At 38.8% G+C, this 20368-nt stretch overlaps 2 protein-coding genes across 2 annotated transcripts in view; both read right to left on the bottom strand.

Annotated features, from left to right (window-relative positions):
- DMD (dystrophin) overlaps positions 1 to 20368 on the bottom strand; it is a 1988221-nt gene that overhangs the window by 1643820 nt on the left and 324033 nt on the right.
- Positions 6484 to 8578, bottom strand: LOC119246242 (dual specificity protein kinase CLK2-like). The gene has a single exon (XM_037512550.1). It carries the CDS (start codon positions 8479 to 8481, stop codon positions 6832 to 6834), a length of 1650 nt encoding a protein of 549 aa, XP_037368447.1. The 5' UTR covers positions 8482 to 8578; the 3' UTR covers positions 6484 to 6831.

The following is a 20368-nucleotide window of genomic DNA, read 5'->3' as shown; positions in this document are numbered from 1 at the left end:
TGAAAAATGTAAGATATTATTAAAGGAAATAGAAGAAGACACAAAGAAATGGAAAGATATTTCCTGATCATGGATTGGTTAATAACACTGTCAAAATAGCCATCTTACCCAAATAAACACACATCTTCAATACAATCTTTATCAAAGTTTCAATGGCATTCTTCAAAGAAATAGAAGAAACATTACTGACATTTATATGGAACCACAAATGATGCCAAAAAGCCAAAGCAATCCTGACAAAAAAAAAAAAAAAAAAGAATAGAGGTAGTATACTCTCAGACTTCAAATTTTAAGATAAAGCTAGTAATCAAAACAGTATGGTATTGGGATATAGAGATATAACACCACATGAAAGAGAGTCCCAACTATTTTTTTTAAAAATAACATTCAAATATAATAACAAACACAAAGCTTTAAGTGCATGCATTAGATGAAACATTTTCACACTAACTCTACAGCGTAAGTACTATAATTCCCATTTTGCAGATGACAAAACTGAGACTCAGACAGCCTAAGAAAAAGAATTCAAACCCGGACTGCAGAATTTGAAAATCCACGCTTTTGTTACCCTAAATAATGTTGAGGTGTGTGTGTGTGTGTGTGTGTGTGTGTGTTTAAATAAATCAGGGGATGTTAAGTTCAGGGCATGTTATTTATCCTAGGTTGGGGTACACTGGAGGATAGGAGGAGGACATAGGTAGCCTTAGCAGCCAATGTTCTAGTCCTTGAGTTGGGTGATCAGATTGGGCGGAGGCGAGTGCTAGTGTTGGGTCAGATCCTTTGTTTGTCTAGAATGACATTCGCTCATCATGAATGGTTTTGCATTAATTTTGATTTTTTTAATATTGAACTAAATGTTGTCTTAAATACTGAATTTTTAGACATCCCCTTAAATTTTAAACTGGTGGCAAGTGTCTCACTTGCCTAATTCTATTCTGAATCTTGGTTCTTAGCCATCTTGCTAGGAGAGGAAGGAGCGGGAGAAAACACAGCACTTGTCTTGAATGTGGGTTTCTCTGTTTTCATAGATTGCATGTTTGCTTCAGGTGGCTTGCTGTGCGGCTGGGCAACATTAAGTGAATGCTAAATTAACCCCTATCTCCTTAATACCACCACTGAAGTCCCTTTTCTATAGTTAATATATCTAAAAAGGGAAATGAAAATATGGGAATTGAGCTATAATGTGCCAGGGCTTTAGAAATAGTCCTTTTACTTAATCCTTTTAGTCACTTAAAGTCAGTATTCATGGTCCCATTATAGCTAAGAAAGTTGAGGCTCCAAAATGTTAAGTACATGATCAAAGAGCACATATTTCAAATGCCATAAATTCTTAAATTCCATGTACCACTTGTATTATTTTTCCCAACCTCTTTTGCTTGGCTTATTCTAAGAGGTAGTGGTAGTTATTATGATCAAATCAATTAAAATATGTGAAAATGATTTACAAACTACACAACACCATATCAAAATCGATAGTCTTATTAATACTGTTGATAATATTAATGATGTTGATAATAATTACTTCTGCTTCTAATCTTCATAGTAAAGATAAAGGTATATTTTCCTTTCCTAGATTGCCTTGTAAAATGAAATATTAAAAAGATGAAAAAAACCTATTTACGTTGGGAAAATATTCATCAGAGTCAACAATCATTGTCCTCATTGTCTCTGTGGTGGAATATGCTGAGCTTTGAATTACTTCTATTAACACAATTAAAATGCTGAAACACATTTGAGCAGGTATTTTGTCTTTAAGGAAAAGTAACTAGAAATATTATCTACTCTAAATTGAGTCAGGTATGATATTCTAAGTAAGATGATAAACAAAAGTAATACACACAATTTCATAATTTACTACTTGATTCTAAAGTCTAGGAGAGTGTGAAAATATAAATCAACAAAACTCTGCCCAATTTAACCAACTGTATATCCCATTAGACCTCATTAAGTTTACTTTGTGTCTGACAATAGCTGATACGATAAATAAGTAAAAAAAAAAAATATTTCAAATGTCAATATTTTGTCTCTCTGGATAATACATTTATTGCCTTATATTCCTTGTTGAAGTCTATAAAACATTTTTAAAGGTCTAATGTTATGCTGAAGTATGCTGAAGAAATAATTAGCAAAAAGTTAAAAATGTTTTGATTTTTTTTTTTTGTTTTCATGCACAGTCCTTCTAGTACATGTGATCTTTGTTTCTTTTGTCATAGCATTTAGGAAAAGTTTAGCAAGGATTGTGATAGGAGGTAAAAGGCATGTTTGTGTGTTTATTATCTCTTAGATACTTTACAATCACATTTACCACATATCACATAAAAACTCACAAACACACAAAAAAATCAAACATAGAAATTCAAATGAGTACATTTCTTTGTTTCTTTTTTTGAGATTTTTTTATTTATACAAGAACTGGGGTACAGGTCAGAGGCACGGGAGGGTGAGAGAATTCACCAGAGACAGAGCAGGGAGCAAAACAGGCAAATGGACCTAAGACACTGCTGAGGGGAGCAGCAGGAGAGATAGGAGAGGTCTGCCGCGCCATGTGGGTTTCTCCCTGGCTGACTGGGAATTGAACCCACGCTGCGGAGGCTGCAGACAGCTTCACAGCGCTGCACTCAACTTGCTGCGCCACTGGGGAGGCCCTAGGTACAATTCTTGAAACTGTCCTTTTTCAATCCTAGTTACTGAGGAAGTTGACTTCCAAAAGCTCCTCTCCTTACCATTTCTCTACCACTATATTACCACCTCTGGGAGAAAAAGTGAAGGCACACTAGCTTCTGGTGATGTTTGTACTTTATAATACATGGTCTCCCCTGGTGGCACAGTGGTTGAGTGCTGGGCTGTGAAGCTGCCCGCAGCCTCTGCAGCGCCGGTTCGATCCCCAGCCACTGGCGAGGGTCCCACATGGCGCGCAGACCTCTCCTGGCACCCGCTGCTCCCCTCAGCAGTGTATTTCGTCGGTCTGCCTGTTCTGTTCCCCACTCTGGCTCTGGTGAATTCTCTCACCCTCCCGCACTTCTGACTGTACCCAGTGCTTATATAAATAAAAAATAAACAAATAAAAAAGATAACTATATACTTTATAATACAAAGCCTCAACTCTTCAGTCAGTTTTCTAGGGTTTGCTATTTGTTTGGATTCCAGAGGGGGAAGAGAAGGGGGGGGTAAGGAGAGAACATAGTGGAAAGGACACACAATGGGCTACAGGAGAGGACTATGGGTATTTTGGTTGTGAATGTGGTATGATCAAACACCTGAAGGGTAGATCCTATACCCTAAATCACAAACAATATTATTAAACAATGTTACCTAAAAAAAAGTTAAAAACAAAAATGAAACAATGTATAATGATTCATTTGAAATACATGTGGCACAAGGCATTAAGCACAGCACTATGAAACAATCTGCAGCCTCTGCAGCAGGAGTTCTAGCCCCTGCGGGCCAGGGAGCTACCCACATGGTGCAGTAGACCTCTCCTGTCTCACCCGCTGCTCCCCTCAGCAGTGTATTTCAGTCAGTCTGCCTGTTCTGTTCCCCACTCTGTCTCTGGTGAATCCTCTCACCCCCCCACATCTCAGGCCTGTACCCAAGATCTTGTATGCATAAACAAATAAATCTTTTAAAAAATGAAATACATTTCTAATACACGGTAGGCACTGTACTAAACTTGATCTTAGTCAAAAGGCAAAGCATCAGTGTAATATGCATTATCATAGAAAATCCCAGCCCTTTGGGCCCCTAGACTAGAGAGCAGAAGTAAATGAGTCCCTGTATGCACCTCCAGTCCCTCCATCAGCCTCACCCCCATGGTGCACATTTTAGAGGATGTTTTACTGGTTCTGAAGAGGGAAGAGAAGGAAGGCAGACAGACAAGGGGTTAGGGACCAAAGAGCTACTATTTATTGGTGTCCTGACCTTTCCCAAGGCCTTCTACCTCCTCCAACCCCCAATTCCATCCACTCCACCATTTCCTTTGTAAATACAACTAGCCAGCCCATCTGGTTTTCCAATTCCTGGTACCCAGGTGTAAAGAGATTGCTGTAATTATTTTTGTAAAGAAAACCTTCCCATTGTCCAACCTGGTTCTCTCCTCCCCCAAGGGCTGTGTCCCCACTCCTATTCTCTGCCCTTAAGGTGTCCTCTCTACCCTCCCCAACCTGGAGGGCTGGGGAAGTGAGGATGCTCCAGATATCTTGGTTTCCACAGTAAGGTTTGCCTGTGTACAGACCTCCAATCAAATGATTGGTATGAAAAACAAAGTCCTGGCCCTTGAGGTAGTCATAATTGGATTGAGAAGAGCATTTAGAAAATAATTACCAAGCAAAATGATACCTGACGCAGTACAGGTTAGTACAAAATGCTACAGGGCCACCAAAGGAGAGAAGGAGATTAATTCCTTCTCAAAGAATTAATAAAATGTATCACCCAGAAGATCAGATTTTGTCTAAGTCCCAAAGTGTGATGAGAATCTTATCAGGTCAAGAATGTTACAACCATTATTCAAGGTCTAGGGAAACTTCCATAAAATAGAGATAGGAAAATCAGAGGTAGAAGGAAATGAAGAAGTTAAAGTAGGAAAATGACACAAGGTACAGAACCTTAAAGGCAAAGGTAAGGAGATGAGGGGCCTCCCTGGTGGCGCAAGGGGTTGAGACACAACCTATGAAGTTATCTGCAGCATGAGTTCGACTCGCAGCCAGGGAGCAACCCACATGGTGCAGCAGACCTCTCCTGTCTCACCCACTGCTCCCCTCAGCCGTGTATTTCAGTCAGTCTGCCTGTTCTGCTCCCCACTCTGTCTCTGGTGAATCCTCTCTCCCCCCAACCCCCCCACACCTCTGGCCTGTACCCTAGTTCTTGCATGCATAAATAAATCTTTTTTTTTTTTATAAAAAAAAGGCAAAGCTAAGGAGTTGAAACATAAGGCAATGTCATAAAGACATTTCATGTAAGGAACCCCGAGAGCAGTTTTGTGGACAGATTGGCTGAAAAACACAATTAAGGAGTCAGACGGAATTAAGAAGATTTGACAAATAATTTTGGTTGAAGATAAGGCAGTGGTGATAACGGAGAAGATTCCACAGAGAGTGCCCCACAATCACATTGCATGTTGAGGATATCGCTGGGAAGTATTCTTTTTCAAGGCATTATTTTTTTTAAATTTTTTCACAAATCAATCATAAATAGAGGTTTGTAAATGTTGATCCTTTCCTTGCACTCATTCCATAAATGTCAGATTGTAATTTAATAAGATTTCACTTACCTTTTAAATTTTACATTTCTTATCAGTTTTCAGTTCAAACTACCGAATTTCATATGCCAATTTTTGGTATTTTTTTACTTAAACATTTTCCAAATGACACTTGAAATTAAAAAAAAAAAATCATTATTCTGTAGATAATCTAATTTCCAAACCTTATTTCCTAGCTTGCTAACTCTAATCCTCTACCTTTCTATATTTTCTCTATAGACAAATACAGGTTGCCACAGTATTCCAGAGTTAATGAAAGACAGACCTCCCCAAGTTGTTTAAAACAGGCTTTCTGAAGAATATCTCTCTGGTGTGTGGATTATTTCAGCTAAGGTCAACTGAAGCACTGCAGGCTGATAAGAAATTTTTACCATTTCTTTAACTACCTAGAATAATAAAGGTTTCACATATTACTATAAATTAGAATTTTTACCAGCTAAACCCATCTATATGGCATGGCAAACATCTAAATGCAGTAATAGGAGCCCCCCTCTCCTCATCATAGGAGACCCTCCTCTCTCTTTGAAGCCCAGGCCCGGATCCCATTCCTTGGCTCGGGATATCACCCCTCATTTTGCCCCATGGGTACACATAGGGCATACCTCTGTAATTAAATTTGTTCTTTTCTCCTATCAATCTATAGAAAGTTCATTTGATTGTTACTGCCCAAGATCGTTCCTGCCCAAGAATAGCCCAGAGAGGCAGGGGGAAATTTTCTATCAGCCCCTACAACAAACATTGATAATTATATTTCACATCAACTTTAACTTTCAGATTCTTTAGAGACATCCAGCCCGATATACTCATCTTTCCCTCAGAGGACTTTAGGGAAACCAAACATCAAAACGGAAAGCATCAACTCACGATTCAAAGGGTAAGTTAATTCTTTGAAAAGGAAACCTTAGATTTGTTCTTTGCATACAGGACTGGTAATTAACAGCTGAAAGATTAAATCAGTGCAAATACAAAAAGAAAAGTTGAAATTTTTATGTACTGAACTCCTTTTTAGATTACAATTAAATATATATAGTTAAATGAACTTTATACACCAAGCAATATCAACAAAGAAGCATTAGAAGGATAAAAGCCCCCTTAAGATAATCATTATGTATTAGTCAATATAACCATTTGACTCCTGGTATGTATGAGCTATGAAATACATACATTACTGAATTTTAACTTGAACGATAGAGTAAAAAATCCAAGCTTTATGTAGGTTTTTTCTCAGATAAAACATGTCATTTTATTTCACAGAGACTACAAAATTCCTTATAAAACATGGGGTTTGATGACACCCGGTTACCTCATTCTGTCCCCATCCAACTCAGGTGAAGGGGCAGATGAGGGTGAAAAGAGTGTGTGGCAGAGTAGCATTCTGCACAAGACAGGGGCCAAACAACAGTACAAGTTTTTTTTCATATTTTCACTTTCACATATTCACCATACACAGGCAGCCAGGGGGAAGGAGAGGACTCCACCTCTGTCACTTGTCTAATAAAGCACCAGTGTCCTGGACTGGCAACCCACCGCTGTAAGAGAAGCAGGGGCATCCAGGGCCTGATGGTCAGACTAATATCCTACTCCAAGCCCCACGGCTTGACCTTGGATGGCTCAGCACGAAGGCAGTGGAAGAAAGGGTGCTGAAGAGCTTCCCCCAAGGTCAGCCGCTTAGCAGGATCATACTTTAGCATGCTTTCAATCAGATCGAAGAGCTGGTGGTGTTCCTCTGCCTCTGAGGTCAGATACCATCGCAGTGGTTTTAAATTTTCTTGAATGTAGCGCCCAGCAGATGTTCTCTCATCCCAATCCAAGCGACCACGGTAAAAATATTTCTGTTTCCTTGTCTTTTGAATCATCCGGAAAGGAACAGGACCCAAGACCCTTTCCATCATGGCCAGATGCTCTTTGTTGTCATGGGTCTGGAAGAGAGTGAAGCCAACATAGTACTCGAAGATGATGCAGCCTATACTCCACACATCACAAGGCTGTGACCAGCCCAACTGGAGGATGACCTCTGGAGCTCGGTAATGGCGTGTGGAGACAATGGTACTATGGTGTTCGTGGTCAAAGGTGGCACTGCCAAAGTCCACCACCCGCAGAGCTGTGTTCTTCACACTGCGCTCATCTCTCCCCTTGTCTAGGTTGTAGGTCAGCTCGTAGTCTGAATTTACAAAAAGAATATTTTCAGGCTTCAGGTCAGTGTGCGTCAGCTTGTTTTTATGGAGGAAATTGACAGCCTGGCACACCTGGAAGGCCATGTGGCGCACTTGGTGGATGGGGTAGGGCAGGTAGTTGTTACTTTTAAGGAAATCGAAGGTGCTAAGGCCCAGAAGCTCAAAGGTGATACACATGTGACCACGGTAGTCAAACCAGTCAAATACCTGGACACAGAAGTTCTTGTGGTCAGGGTCCTTCTCACGGATTTTCTCCAATACATTGATTTCAAGGTGAGCTGCTTCCTTGTAGTTTCCCACATTCTTCATGATCTTCAGGGCAACTCCAGCCCCACCCCTGTGATGGTCAACACACTTGACAACTTGGCCAAAGGCCCCTTCTCCTAAGGTGCTTATGATCTCATAGCGCTCTTGCAGCCAGTCTCCGATATGGTAGAGGAGGCAGCCCTTGGTATTTTTCTTTATACTCTTGGCTCTCTGGTCATCACTAAAAGAGTAGCGGTTGACCGTTGGGGTGCTGCGACATGGGCTTCTGTACTTCCTGCAGCTAATACGCGGTCGGGTGCGGTATTTGTTGTTTTCCCGACGACATTCATAGTAATAGCGGTAGTTGGTGTCATAGTAGGCCTCTCCTCGATATGGGTTGTAGTTGGTGGCCTCGTAGGCCTCTCCTCGATACTGGCTGTAGTTGGTGGCCTCGTAGGCCTCTCCTCGATATTGGCTGTAGATGGTGTTATCGTAGGCCTCCCCTTGATAATGGCTATAGTTTGTGTCATTGTAGGCCTCTCCCCTATCCCGGCTGTAGTTGTAGCGTCTGTAGCGGCTACGATGCTGATATTGCTGTGCATATGCTCTCTGGTCTGGTGAGCGATCATAATAGCTTCTTCGAGAATGGACATGGTAACTGTCTTCCCACCTGCGACGGCGCGACCGGTCTTTGTGATTCAACCAGGGGCGGCATCTTCGTGTCTTCTGCTTTCTGCCCTGATGGTGTTCGCTGTATCTTAATTGGCCACTTCGCTTTGAGGAGCGGTAACTTCGGTAATGAGGCATCGTTCTGACAAGAGGCCCCTGAACTTGTCTCACAGGAAATCTGTGATGACGGTGACTGAGGTCAGAGTCCCAGCAGCCCCAGCGACAAAGCGTGACTCCATAGTCCCTCCCCCTGCCCAACCACTAGAAAAGGACACTTACTTCCGGGATCGTTTTAGTTTGGCCAACTCCAGCTACATCCCGTCCCAGAATCCTCTGGGTGAAGCTCGCAGGGACGCTACCAAGCCAATCCAGCTTTTTCTTCGGCTCAGGCCTTCAGGCCTCCCAGATCTGCAGCCCTACATACATTTTTTTTTTTTTTGCCTCCGTGGGAGTTAGAACAATGAGTTTTAAAGTCATTTAGAAGGATGGAATTAGAATTTTAGGGGCAAACATAGAACGATTATGATTTATAATGATGTACACCTGAAGCCTATATTGTGTTTATAAGCCAATGCTATTTTAATTAAAAAATAAAAAGAAAAAAATGTCATTTTCAATAAATTTCTCGCAGTTTTGCATTTATGCATCAATTATATTTGAACCTCAGTGTACTCTGGTTGTATTTTCCTCAGAGCAATGATGATGTCTGACACTGCAGTTTCTTTATTGTGAAATCCATTTGCAGGAAATGGTAAATAAGTGCAAAAATAAAAGCCATAAGCTCCTTGAAGAGTCTTTGTTCTCTCTCTTTTTTATCTCTCTCTTTCTCTCATTCTCTGTCCCTCCCTCCTATCTCTTCTGTATACAGTAAAACATAAAATGAATTAAGTTCAGTTCACTGGAAACATATATTTGGTATAGTTTTACAGTAACGCCTGAATTTTTGACAAACCAGAACTTAAACAAAGCTGTTCACTTATTCCTTCTACAAATATTTGTCGAATGCTTATGTTATGCCACCTCATGCATCAGACACTGTAGATAATACAGTAAACAAGACAGACATGGAGACTGCTCTCGTGGAGCTCCCAGTTCATTGTAGGTTAATAGCAAGTAAATGATATAACTATAAAATGTGATAAATGTTATGGAAGGAATTATAGGTTCAGTCTTGCCAAAAAGGTCAATCTGGCTTTTCTCAATATACCCAGGGTAGGCCTCTTCAAATAAGTGCCACCTTGATGTGAACTAAAGGTCAACAGAGAACCTGTGAGCTTCAGTAAGTCTATTACCATTACTTAAAGAATGCACATTATTTTAAGTTAAGAGCTGTGAAGACTCTAGGAGTTTTGTCCTTTGCCCTTTTCCAAATGGGAGGAGTAATAATTGCACCCTCTTTTCATGATCTAAAAGAATTTAGTTTGGGAGTATCATCCAGGTAAAGTTGTATTAACGAATGACATGAGACTGTCATCTTTGCCTTCATAGTAAAAGGATGAGGTCTTCCCCTTTTTGTCATGTGCTATCTCCCCCTTTCTCTCTTCTTGATGCCCCAGGTCCTTACATACAGGATAAATATCCCCAGTTGCATCATTATTCTTGAGGACTTACAACCATTTTGTATGTGTGTGTGTATTATTAAATTGAGTTTTCCTTTGTTTACCGATCTGGTGCTATTTTGCTTACTCATCCTGTCCAAGAGCCCAGAAGGATGGGGAAATTTCCCCCTGCACCCTAATACAGACATCTTTCCATACAACATTAATCCATTCCATGTTGAATTTATATAAACATTTGTTGAACGTTTCGATTCTAAGGATGTGTTAAAAAGAAAAGAAACAACAAACTCAAAATGGACTCCTTCATGCTGGGCTCCCCCAAGACTCAATACCTAACCTAATTGCGGTTTCAAAAGTGGAATTTTAAACTAATCAATCTGGACTCTTCTGCTCAGCTTTAGTGAGGAAATCTGCATGATAAGATCCCCCTGCTTTCCCCAAAAAGGAAGGTGGTATTGTCTGAAATATTTCCTTTCTTTTGCTAATAAACATGTCCTACCCTCTTTCTAAGTATAAAAACATTCTACTGTGTATAACCCCTTATAGCCCCTTTCTACTTGCTGGATGGGATCCAGCCTCATTCACAAAACATTTGATAATGCCAATTAGTGTTCTAAATTTATTCAGATAAAAAATTTTAACATACGGTACAAAGAAAGAGAGGGATGCAAGGTTAAATAAAAGTTTCCAAATTCACTAAATACATACAATTGAGTTGAGAAAAAGTCACTCCATGATGACAGATATAAATTAGCTGGTAGATGCATTATCTAGGCATACAAATGCAGAGGAAGAAAGTGGGGAGAGCTAAAAGTCTCCCAAAAGGGTTGAAACTTGAAAGGCATTCTAAGAGATAAAGTTCAAAAGCTTGGCTATGAAATTGCTTTTTAACTGTTTCCTACTTCATTACTCTTTGGCCCTTATGAGTAAGGAATTATATTCAATGTGTATTTTCAAAATTACAAGAACAACTAACTGTGCTCTCAAAGACTAACAAGTAAATAAATAAAAGTTCAGTCCTCACCTTTGCAGGTGACATACAAATGATTTTATAACAATTATGCTTTTAAGCATCCAGAAGAGTCTTGACAAAATATTTAGACCTCTCCCTGAACATAAGGGAGAATAGTAGAGGAAGAAAGCATTTCTGAGCTCACGTTTTGTCAGCAAAATAATTGTAATGTTGGCATCTAAGTCTTAAATTGTATTGTAGAGTCACGATAAAGTTACTGACTGACTGAGCAATTCAAAAAGGAACTTCCCATAATTAAATTACAAAAGTAAAATAGGTTTGCTACTACATAATTTGCATATAAAACAAGTATGACTTTACCCATTTTTCACTATCTTTTGGCAGGAATTTTACTTGGCTGAAGCATAGATCACCACTTCTCTTTTCTCTAGACATCCATCGCTATATTTTTCAAAACCAGTTTTACCATTGGAAAGATAACTTTACCTTTATGACCACATAACACATATTTTGCACATAGAAAAGACTCCTAATAATAATTTCAAGTGGACAAACTGCTATAGGGGGAAATGGAGCATTGTCACAGCTGCAGAATCAGGTGCCATTTTCCCTGCCCCCACTTCCATGCTGCCAATATCTTGGCCACCTTGGATTACAACTCCCATCATGCCATTAACCAGACTTCCAGAATGGGGGACAGCTGGAAAGAGGAAGGAGTGAGGCAGAGGTATATACTGAGGTGGGACAGAAGGAAGGGGAGACACATTTCTGCTTTGATGGGAGGACTCTTCAAGGACAATGGAAGCTGTCATCATTACCTCATGGTGGATTATTCAGCTTGGAGGTACATTGTGAATTTTGGGGTCTCTTGTACTGCCCCAGCTCTCCGGGATCTGCCTTACCCCTTCCTTGCCTGTGGTTCCCCACCAGGGGGCGCTGAAAGCTTTCAGGCCCCAGGGGCCCTGATCTGTGCCCATCCTGTTTGGCTGGACATTTGCCCACAACGGGACGTATGATTTTGAAGTCTGACTTTCTTTTTATTTCTCTCTAAGCCCTTTGAAGTTCTCAAGAATTAAAAATCTTTGAGTAGACTGAGAATCTGCTTTGTTAATCTTTATGCACAAGAGTGGTTGGATCCTTAGAATTGGCAACATGGGCTTTCTCTTTAACTTTTGGTGTCCATGGGCACCCCACAATTTCACCTGACATCAAAACTATTAGATATAATGATCAAATTCCATTATGGGTATAAGGCAAGTATAAAGAAAAAACAATTGTCTATATTTTTATATTGATAAAAATAAATGTCTTTTATCTTCTTGCATTAATCTATTAATGCTGATTAAATGAAAAAACAAAACTTTTTATTATAGTGGTGATATAAAAGGGTAGTCTTTTTTTATCATGTGGATTTGTTATATTTTTCAAAATAATTTTTCACGAGTTTTATAGGGTTTATTTTGCTTGTTTAATTAAAAATAAAGAGCTGTCTCATTGTAAAATAAGACTTTAAATTTTAATTTGGAAAAAATACCCATAACAGAAACATATTGAAAATTAGATAATTATTGTTAATTATAGAAAGTCAAGATTTAAGAAAATCAGTTGTACATTTTCAGACATATAAAATTACCATGTTGAAGTATCCAAGTACTGAATAATCTTAGAATCAACTTTGCAGTATGCTGGCATGAGGAAATCAAACAAATGTCAAGATAGAAATACAGAAATGATCAAAGATTGCTTTCTTTCTTTTGTTTGCAGAAGATTCAATTGATATTGGAAAACAATAAAACCTTCGGGCATCTGGATTCAAATATTTCTCAGAAGCCTCTGGTGTAAAATGAGCTCCAATTTCATGAATTAAAAAATTAGAATATAAAAATATTAATTTATAATTCTACCTAAGGTAGTTTAGTGGCTTAGAGCATATTTCAAATCACAGATCACTCTGTAGGTATAATGCTTACTTGAGGGCACTGATTTACTTTGTTTTGAAAAAACTGATTTTCTTCCACTGAAACAATAAGAAAATTATTGTTCAGAGACAAAGATTACATTCCAAAACTTGGTGAACAAATATGAAAGGTTTGGCAATGTAAAGTGTGTATAAAATTGGAGATTGACTGGGACACAAAAAACAGTCCAAATGGATCATTACACACTGAAATACTGAAAAATGAAAGTCAACAGTAGAATCCTCATATCCAAAAAGAAAGAACATTATCTTTTTATGCATAAATTTTAGCATCAAAATGTGTTTATAAAAAGAAACATGAAGATGGAATATTAAGGATAACCTGATGATTTAGAATTAACAAACTTGTAGTTAATTTGGAGGATTGGAGAATTTATGGAAGGTGGCTATAAGTGAATTGGCAATATTTAGGCCTACTAGGGACATAATTTGCAATGTCATATTCCAGAATTTTACTAAATGACTATGTTGGCTTTATAAAAACAGTACTATTTTATTTTAAAGAAAATCAATTGATTGACTAAATTTGGATGTTATTTTGGCATGCTATGTATAAACATGCAGTTCTAAGAATGTGACTTGTTAGAATTGAGGTGACCACATCAGCAGATACTAAAGCTATACTGGGAATACTTTCAAATTTAAAACCACAATGTCGTGTTCTGGAAGATAGCTATTTTGAGTCTTCTCATTTTGATAGTATCCTCCAAGGAAACTTAAGGGATAGAACCCCTGATTTAGCAAATAAAATCTGAATGTTTTGGATGCACCAGTGGGTAGAAGGGATTCACGCACTTTCAGAAGTCATTAACTTTTGGGCTCCCTGAATAACTGAACCATATCTTGAATCCAGTAAGTGAACTACATAAAACTGTCATTAATCTAACGCAATTGATTAAAGATAGAGCAACCTGAAAAGTAATAGTAGGCATTACTAGAAAGGCTATAAGAATAGCAAATAAACATGATTGAGTGGCATAATTTATAAAAGTATTGCATATGGTAGCAATTAAAATAAGTTAAATTAATTGTGGAGGCTATTTTAATCACCACATGCCCACATAACAGTCTAAAGTACAACCATTTTAATCTTTAAGAGAAAGCCACAACTATAGAAAAAAAACTGTTAGAGAATATATTGAGTTTGACAAAAAACAGTGTAATAGAAATAAATAATAGCTTAGGGTGATCTGGATCTTGGTTGATATAAATATTTAAATCATGAGTTTCATATATTTATTTTTAATATTTTATTTTATTTTTTAGATTTATTTATTTCTACAAGCACTGGGATACAGGCCAGAAGCACAGGAGCATGCGAGAATTCACCAGAGACAGAGCAGGTTGCAGAACAGGCAGAAGGACTGAAGTACACTGCTGAAGGGAGCAGCTGGCAAGATAGGAGAGGTCTGCCACACCGTGTGGGAATCTCCCTGGCGGGCCGGGAATAGAACCAGCGCTGCAGAGGCTGCGGACAGCTTCACAGCGCTGCCCTTAACCCGCTGCGCCACCGGGGAGGCCCAGTTTTCATATATTTAAAATGGATGTGACCAGTACGTCACATTCATAGGTTGCTGTAAGATTTAAATATGATATCTAATGGATAGGTATTGGCTTTGTTCCTGGCATATATTAACTGCTTGACAAATATTAACTATAATTGTTTCTAAAATTCATTTACTGACTTATTTGTGTCTGAATGTGTATCAGTCAATTATGTTGAGCTTTAGTCTCTCTACTTGTAAGACTTGCCTCTGCAAGAAAAATCTCCCACTTGTTTACCCCTCCTCAAAGTCGTCCTTCCCAAATCATCCTGCCACAGCATGGTCCCCAGGAAAAGGGGAAGTTCTAGGTTCTCTGCCCCACACAAAGGAGGGAGGAGCTGAGCTGGGAGGAGGAGAAGCTGCAGAGGGACTGAGGAAGGAAGGAAGCAGGATGGAGAGCCAGAAGGAGACCTGGAGGAGGCACATGGAGCAGAGAGACAAGTAAAGAAACTGCACTGCCTGTTTGTCCTGGACTGGTTGACACAGGTGTGGGTGAGAGACCCGTGGGGAGGTGACAATGGCAGCTTTTATCTTGATTTTGATTTTGCTCTTTTCCTTCCAGACTTGTCTGGTGGTTTCTGATCCTTTTCTGTGGGTCCCCACTGGAAGGTGCTTTAGACTTGTGGCAGGCTTTCGGGCCTTGCTCTGGGCCAACCCCGTTGGGTGGACTTTTACCCATGAGGGGACAGGTAACTTTGGATCCTTGATTTAGAAACTAGATCCTTTGTCTTTTCTGTATTGTTTACTAATTGTATTAAAGTTCCTTTTCATCAAAGGTCTTATATGTTTTGTCTTGATGTGGTGGATAGTAGAACCTATTTAGTGCAGGCAGATTTGGGGGCTCTGGGGTACCCCTCTCCCTGCCCTGTGACAATTCCAGTCCACTCTGAACTAAGCCCATTTGAGAGAATAATGATCTCCTTTACTTAGCACATAATCCAAACTCAATAAATATGTGTTTATTACATGTATGAAGAAAGATATGAAGAAAATACTACTTGTTCATGGAAGGGTGACAAGTCCTTTTTTATCAAGAAAAATATGTTGACCAGGGCCTCCCCGGTGGCGCAGCGGTTGAGCGCTGGGCTGCAAAGCTGCGCGCAGCTTCTGTGACGCCGGTTCGATCCCCGGCTGCTCCCCGGCCACCGGAGGAGGGTCCCACATGGTGCACAGACCTCTCCTGCCGCCCTCTGCTCCCCTCAGCAGTGTACTTCGGTCCTTCTGCCTGCTCTGCTCCCCGCTCTGGCTCTGGTGAATTCTCTCACCCTCCCGCGCTTCTGACTATACCCAGTGCATGTATAAACAAAACAAACAAACAAACAAACAAATAAATAAAAACATGCCTCTAAAAAAAAAAAAAGAAAAATATGTTGACCAAATGAACCCAAACTTTATTTTAAAAAAGTTTTCTGATATTTAGGTTGATCTCATAAATCAGATCATAAATTATCTGAAGCAATTTTAGAGTCTAATCACCTAAAGCTTTCAACCCTACCTTTTGTATTAATCGTCCTAAAATTTTGCCCTTACGTCCTTCTGGAACCTTCATGTCCCTCTACTAGGACGCTAAACCTGATATTCTAGACGGCATAGTGCAGAGACAAGATTTTTTGACTTAGAAGCAAGAAACACTTGTTTTCCTCCAGGTAAAATATACCACAGGTGCCAAAATATAAAACCATCCTGCATTTGATTGTCATTTATAATCAATATATATTTGGTCTTCCTCCCTGTTTCTATAATAGAACTCCTGGAACCCTCAGAATTTCCTGAGATAAGAACAATAAAGGTGTCTCTGTTATGTTAGTAAGGCTTCCAGGCACACCTAAAGGTGGGGGATGGTTAACCAGGGAAGCCCACAAGTTGCTAAGTGGGTTGGTGCTTTCAGTAACACTCCCCCCACCATAACTCACCATCACTGGGGTGGGGAATAGAATTGCAGAAAGAGTTCTATCAGCAGTGGCCATTGATTTAATCAAACATGTCTCTATAATGAAGACTCCATAAGCCCCAAATAGACAGCGTTCTAAGGGTTCTAGGGTAGGTGAACATGTGGAAATTTAGTAAAGAGTGGCATCCCAGGGAGCAAGGAAGCTCAGCACCTGTTCTGTGAGCTGCTCTAGCAAATTGTTGCGACCAAGGCTGGATTTGTGGGAAAATCTGACTTCTGGTCAGTCAGAAGCAAATGTAACAACTGTGCTGGCCACTAGTGTCTGAAATTTGGGAGACAGACAGTTTTGTGGGACTGAACTCTTAACCTTCGGGATCTGATACTATTCCCAGGTAGATAGCGCCAGAATTGAGTGGAATGGTTGAACAGAACACCCACCTGGTTCTGAGCACTGCTTGTTGATGTGAGGTCCAACCTCCTCCCCCTACACTAGCAAGTTAGAATTGGGTCCAGAGCCTTTACCAAGTAGTCTACCTTTTTCCAAGAGAAAATATATCCCTCACCCCTGAAAAAGGTTTTAGGCCAACATGGATACTTTAAGGGTTTAAGATGAAATGACGACATGGACTTTCACAATATTCACAAGCAATTATATTAATTATATTTGATAATAAAACACATTAGATAAAATATTAGAAATGTTGGGGTTTTTTTCCCCTTTCACTCTCATGTTAAATGAAGCAATTTTACTCCATCTCTTTGCTGGCAGCTTTGATGTCATTATTTTCTTCATCCTAAAAACCACTTTTTGGTGTCATCTAGCCATTACTTTTTCAAAACACATCATCTCCATTTACAGCTACACAGTTTAAGATACAGTACTTCATGAATTTTGTATTACTCATGATGAAAATTTTATATCACACCATGCTCATTTTCTTGCTGGTAAGAAAGCTGTTGTTTTATTTCCTCACTTGTCTTTTATGTGTATATTTAGATGTATAGTACTGTTTTGTGTTGTGTGAATGTATATGTATGTGTGATCTTTAAAAGTCTCATTAACAATGACACCTAGCAAGTAAAAAGATGAAGTCATATCCCTAGGAATAATTTGATACTTATTCAATGCTTGCTTTCCTTTTTAAAATCAATTTCATCAAGTGAGCACCTTGTGGATCTAAAATGTGCAATGATGTGTCTTCTAAACAGTATTATCTTATTCAAAATAAGCATTTGAGAGTGGCTTTGTAATATAAGTGAGATTTTAATATAATTTAAGACTTTGAAAGAATGCACGTGTAAGGAGAATACCTCATCACAGGATTAATTTATGTGGGGTGGGCGGCAGCTGCTTACACTCATACTTGCACACATTGCAAACTTTAGGTTGTAATACTGCAGATAAAAGGTAATGAGAACAGTGAATATTCATTTGTTTATTCATGTCTTCATTTTTTTGTTCACTGATTGCTTGATTTGTTTAAATGTATTCCAAAACATTTACCCATAAAGTAAGGGAAGTTATGCATAGAAATAAATTCAGCCAGTAGTCAATAACACTCAGTGGCTGAATGGATTTAGGGATGGAAAAGGAACAAAAAAAGAAATGACTCCAGGGATTTCAGATTTAGGCGCCTGGAAACAGTGGTGCCTATAATAGAAAGGGGAAACAGTCATGAGGAGCTGGTTTATGTAGGAGTAGATAATGAGTTCCATTTGGGATATTTAATTTTGAGACTGATGGGGGGACACTTAATTGGAGATGTTCTGTAGGTGTAATGATATTAAGAAGGGGAAAAAATTCAATTAGAGCGCCACCAAATTATATCAGCTGTGTCCAAACCATATTGATTGCCTGTGTGTATAGCTGTTGTGCAGCGTAGTGGAGCTGAATGCTACTAAGCTCCCCTTCAACTCCCCATTCTTTGATTTGATGAAGAATATGGAGGGTGACACCACACGTAGAACCATGCCTCTCACTGTTCCTCTGACTATTGTATTTCTTCTATGACAAACTGATAATACAGTGCCAAATTCAACCAACTGATCAGGGTTACTTAGGGCATCAAAATCCACCACATTCTTGAAAGTCTCTGGAAAACTCGACTAGAAGTGTGTTGTGCTGTATTATTCTACCTAGAGAATTATAATCTTCACCCATGTACCTGGGTTAGGAGGAGCTTTTATTATTTATAAAACTAATACTTTATAGAACTTTTATTTCCCAGCTACAGGCTTTTAAATGTCTTTACAATCTAATGATAATGTGTGTTTCTAGTTCCTTTTTAGCACCTCCAAGGCATCAAACATTTTGGAGATACAACTAGCCACAATTCTTCCAAGACACTGTGAAATAGCATTCCTCTAAGCTTTTGCATCCACACTTTCCTCTCTCCTGGAATGCAACCTTTATTCTTCCATCCCCTGATTTTCTGTCTGATAAATTCTTACATTCTTTGAAATTCACTTCAAATAGCTCCCCTCCCCTGAGCAGAATCACTCACTTCCTTTGGCTTCTATACAATTTGAGATATAGCCTTACTATTGAATCTGTAGCCTGCTATATTTTATTGATATTATATATATATATATATATATATATATATACTGCACACTGCACTAGATTGTGAACTCATTAATTGCTTCATCTGTTTCTCCATTTTTTGACCGTCTACACCTAACTCAGCCCTATATATATAAAGTAAACCCAATACATAAACAAAGTGACTTGTATAGGTGTTTTCAATAAATAGGGAAAGCCTCAGTTTTGAAAGGAACTGTATGTGTTGCCTACTTTAGCAGCTTACTAATTGCTTGTCTGAATATAAATATGCTGAATTAAGAGTAGAAAGAGTCCTAATAAGGAGATAATTCCAAAGTCAATTAAGTCAGTTAACAAGAGAAGCTGTATCCTCTGTCCTCTAGTTTTGACAGGAACAATACATGCTTACTATTGATTATTGCATTTTGTTGGCAATGTATGCATATACCGATGCATAGATTATGTAGATAATGCATATTTATTACCAATAACTTGAAAATATATTCATACATTTTATTATATTTATTGTAATTGCTGTATTATATATATAATAGCTATATTATTTTGATTTGCTGAATCTTGTTCATGTGTAGGTTGAGGGGGTTCATGTGTAGGTTATAAATCATTAGAAACAATTACCTTTACTATTGAGGCATTAGAGGCTCAGACAAAATGTGTGTTAGCATGTGTATATATGTTTACACACACATATATTTAGATGATAAGATAAAAATGGATTCAAAGTTAATTTGAAACAGAGATTTGTCATGTTAAAAAATGAATGTATGAGCACTGGAAATATGCATACTTGAAAAACCACATGCCACCCACCTGGATATAATGTCAAACAATCAATCATTTGAGATATTACATTTTTGCTCATGTAGGTATTTTGAAATTATTTATACTGACTTATATTGTATCATAAAACTTTATTTGAGGGCCTCCCCAGTGGTGCAGCGGTTGAGCGCTGGGTTGCGAAGCTGCCCGCAGCCTCTGCGGCACCGGTTCGATCCCCGGCTGCTCCCCGGCCACTGGAGGAATGTCCCGCATGGCGTGCAGACCTCTCCTGCCACCCGCTGCTCCCTCAGCAGTGTGTTTCGTCGGTCTGCCTGCTCTGCTCCCTGCTCTGGCTCTGGTGAATTCTCTCACCCTCCCATGCTTCTGACTGTACCCAGTGCTTGTATAAATAAATAAAAAATAAATATTTTTTTAAAAAAGCTTTGATACTCAGGTTTAAAAGATAAACACTTATAGTATCCCAGCACATAAAGTTTGTAAGGGAAATGAGTGGTAACCTTGTTAAATTAGATTATGCTTGTTCATCTATAGGAAGAAGTCACTAGTTAAGGACCAACAAATTGTTACCAAGCTAAGATGAGGATCTAGAATTTCTAGACCTACCAATTTTTCAGAAATAAAAGCAGGAATACTTATTTTTTAATATTTCAGTTTTTAAATTATTGTTAACAAATTGGTATTGCTGGATTCAATCAGCAAGCATGACTGATACAGTATGCTTTATCTTAATTGTATAT

This window comes from Talpa occidentalis, unplaced genomic scaffold (assembly GCF_014898055.3).
Source record: "Talpa occidentalis isolate TD23 unplaced genomic scaffold, MPIMG_talOcc4v2.1 talOcc4.15, whole genome shotgun sequence".
Lineage (NCBI taxonomy): Eukaryota > Metazoa > Chordata > Mammalia > Eulipotyphla > Talpidae > Talpa > Talpa occidentalis.
This window is presented reverse-complemented; position numbering and strand designations above follow the sequence as displayed.

Coding starts and splice junctions, on each gene's coding strand:
- LOC119246242 (XM_037512550.1), bottom strand. CDS start 8,481: ATGCCTCATTACCGAAGTTACCGCTCCTCAAAGCGAAGTGGCCAATTA.